The sequence below is a fragment of the Oryctolagus cuniculus genome, chromosome Y (assembly GCF_051225735.1).
Source record: "Oryctolagus cuniculus isolate XC-2025 breed Fujian yellow rabbit chromosome Y, ASM5122573v1, whole genome shotgun sequence".
Lineage (NCBI taxonomy): Eukaryota > Metazoa > Chordata > Mammalia > Lagomorpha > Leporidae > Oryctolagus > Oryctolagus cuniculus.
Window position 1 is genome coordinate 21,652,435 of NC_142889.1, and position 3,205 is coordinate 21,655,639.

The following is a 3,205-nucleotide window of genomic DNA, read 5'->3' on the forward strand; positions in this document are numbered from 1 at the left end:
TTATGGTTTAATAAGTCAAGACACTACCTGTGATGCCAGCATCCTGTATGGGCAGATGTCCCACATCTGACCTAACTCTCTGCTAATGACCTGAGAAAAGGAGTGGAAGGTGGCCTAAGGGTTTAGACCCTTGCCATCCTTGTGGGAGAACTAGATGAAATTCTTAGCCTTCAACCTGGATCAGAATTAGCTGTTGCAGCCATCTGAGAAGTGAAACAGCAGATGGATGGTCTCTCCCTTCCTTCCTTCCTTCCTTCCTTCCTTCCTTCCTTCCTTCCTTCCTTCCTTCCTTCCTCCCTTCCTCCCTTCCTCCCTTCTTTCCTTCCTCCCTTCTTTCCTTATTTCCTTCTTTCCTTCCTTCCTTCTTTCCTTCCTTCCTTCCTTCCTTTCCTTCTTTCTTTCCTTCTTTCCTCTCTCTCTCTCCCCTCTCTCTTCCTCTCTTTTTCTCCCTTTCTCTCTCCTCTTCCTCCCTTCTTCCTTCCCCTCCTACCTCCCATCCCTATAGCTCTGATTTTTAAATAAAGAAAACTTTAAAAAAAAGGAATGAGGTGTGCAAAACCAATGTCAGGTAAGGTGCTAAAAACAGTCCATCATGCATTAAAAGGGGAAAACAAATGAAATCTTTTCCAGGAAACATAAATCAATGATATATGTCACCATTTACCTAAATAGTAATAAATAAAACATGACACAAATATTCTGTTGAAACTCTTTTTTTATTGTGAAAAAGTCTTTATTTTAAGAAAAAAATTTAGTTAACAAAAATTTAACAAGTTTCACTTAGCAAAATACACCCCAAAGGAAATCACAGTACAAAGAAAGTTTTAAGTCAGGACCTCACCAATTCCTACAGTATTAGTATTGTGTCTCAATTCTCAAAACTAACTTTTAAAAAGCTTAAACTTAACCTAAAAGATTTAAATGAAAATAGAAACTAGAATGAACAAACATGAGAAATGTTTCTCTTTGAATTAGGGATCTAGCACCTTTGAGTTTTCCACAAAAGTACATCTCCCCAAGGTGTTCACTGTGGTGTGGTGTAAAAGATCCACTATTTAGCATACTTAAACTACTTTAACTCAGATAACATCACTCAGAAGGATACTACTAAAATGTTACTCGAGAAAAGCAGAAAATAGTTTCGTTTACTCAATATCACATGCTAGAAGAAAAGTTTGCATGAGAAAACACTGAAGAGGTAATTTTTTAATCCAGATTTCACAAACTCATGGTGCAAAATGGGTCCCACAGCTTCCTCTAGGGTAATCACTGCTTTTTCACTGCTTGCTGGCTGCCTCTGAAAATTTGATTGAAATTAACTCAAATGCTTCTACAAAACTAATCATATCCACCCATGCTATTCTGACCACTATAGCCAGTGCCATAACAACCGCTCACTGACTGGCTCTCCAGGCCACTGTAGGTGGCCTGAGACACGGACACCCCCATGCCCTGCATCACCTGGTTGCTGTGGGTCCCGTTGCTGGCCCCTGTGGTGGAATTCAAGAAGAGTTCTATGTATCTGTGCTGCATATTGGCCCTATCTTTCAACATCGCTGCCACAGCTTCTTCGTGGGTGGCAAACTCCACATCAGCTTCGCCCATCACTCTTCCATCTGGGCAGATCTCAATGTGGACTCCCACTGGGTTAAGTGGAGAGAAGAAGTTGTAGATGTCGTTCTCTGTCGCTTTGTATGGCAGCCCTCTCATGTGGACGCAGTGGCTGGTGGTGCTCTGCACTGCAAACTCGCTGTCTCCATATCTGTGGTCGTACATTCCTGAGAGGCAGTAGCTGAGGTCTCTCCCAAACAGATCAGTGGTGAAGCCGTAGCCATCGCTGAGGCTACTGTACTCCTCATAGCCCCCATAGCCAGCGCTGTAGGTGCCAGGCCACATTCTCTCCAAGCCTGCCTGCTTCACAATGCCAATATACCTCCAGGCTGTGCCAGGCCTGTCATAGGGCCCGGGTCGCTGAACAGACATGAACTTCAGAGGAGGATCTGAGCATGACCTCACTTCTTCCTGACTGCTCTTAAATACCTCAATATATCTGTGCCCTATTCTCTCCTTGTGCTTCCCTAGCACCTTCTCTGCCAGCTCCTGAGAGGCAAACTGCACGAAGGCCTCCCCTGTAATCTTGCCCTCGGGGTCCACAGGCAAAGTGATCCCGTTTGGCACGATTTCCAACCCTGAGAAAAACTGAACAATTTCTTCCTTTGTGCATCCAAACGGGAGTTCTCGAAGCCGCACGAAGCCATCATTAGTGGTGTCAGCGCTGTTTGGACCACTGTGCTTCAACACCCAATCCATCTCAGTTCTGTGAGACTTGAACACCTCAATGTACTCGTGCCCTATGCTTTCCCTGTCTTTTTTCAGGATCATTTTGACATCATCTTCTGATTCAAGTTCGACAAATGCCTCACCACTCTGCCTGCCTTCTCTAGTGTAGATAAAATGAACGCCTGCAGCCCCATCATGAATCATGCAGTCGGACAGGAAGTTCTGCACATCCTCAATAGAGCAGGAGCAAGGCAGGCCACGGAGCTTGACCACAAAGCCTTTACCTCCCTCGGGACCCAGCATCATGGACACTTGACAGGGTAGATGTCAGACAAACGGGTGCAAGTTGTCTTTTTATGGCTTAGAGTATCGCCAAGGATACCTTCAGTAGGAGACACCTCTGCTAGGTAACCAACTGTCCACTGAGGAGAGCTGGCCTGGTTTCTATTTGCATTCAGCAAGAGCGGCTTCCAGCGAAGGACTGCAGATCCCACCCGAGCTTAGACGTGCAGAGGGCTCCAGGCAAACTCCAGGTGCATCTTTTTGTTCTTAACCTTCTTCAGGAAGATGCAGCACAATCCTCCTGTTGAAACTCTTAGAAAGCAAAATCTTATAAATATTGAGAACAAGCAAAAATATATTACTTAAAACAGTGAATTATCAGAAGGCTTAAGATTATTATGAAAATATGTATGCATGATAACTTAGGGATTATTATGTGTGAATAAATGAGTAATCTGGTAAGAGTAATAATAGAATGACAAACAATTGTAAGGGCAGTTGCTGAAAAATACATAATTAAAATTACATTTAAAATGGGAAATAAAGAGAAGGTAAAACAATCCCATTTCTTTGAGAATAATCATAAATGAAAGATGATGATACATGGGAAAATTCAAAGTTCCCCAATGACTGAGAAAACGTT

The 3,205-nt window shown here is 43.3% G+C and overlaps 1 protein-coding gene across 1 annotated transcript; it reads right to left on the reverse strand.

The window, feature by feature from the left end:
- Positions 1–737: 737 nt before the first annotated feature.
- Positions 738–2,840, reverse strand: LOC127489744 (heterogeneous nuclear ribonucleoprotein F-like). Its single transcript, XM_051841499.3, has one exon. The coding sequence runs from the start codon at positions 2,584–2,586 to the stop codon at positions 1,339–1,341; it is 1,248 nt and encodes a 415-aa protein (XP_051697459.3). The 5' UTR covers positions 2,587–2,840; the 3' UTR covers positions 738–1,338.
- Between the last annotated feature and the right edge of the window lie 365 nt (positions 2,841–3,205).

Excerpts from the sequence above, each read along its gene's own strand:
- LOC127489744 (XM_051841499.3), bottom strand. The coding sequence starts at position 2,586 with ATGATGCTGGGTCCCGAGGGAGGTAAAGGCTTTGTGGTCAAGCTCCGT.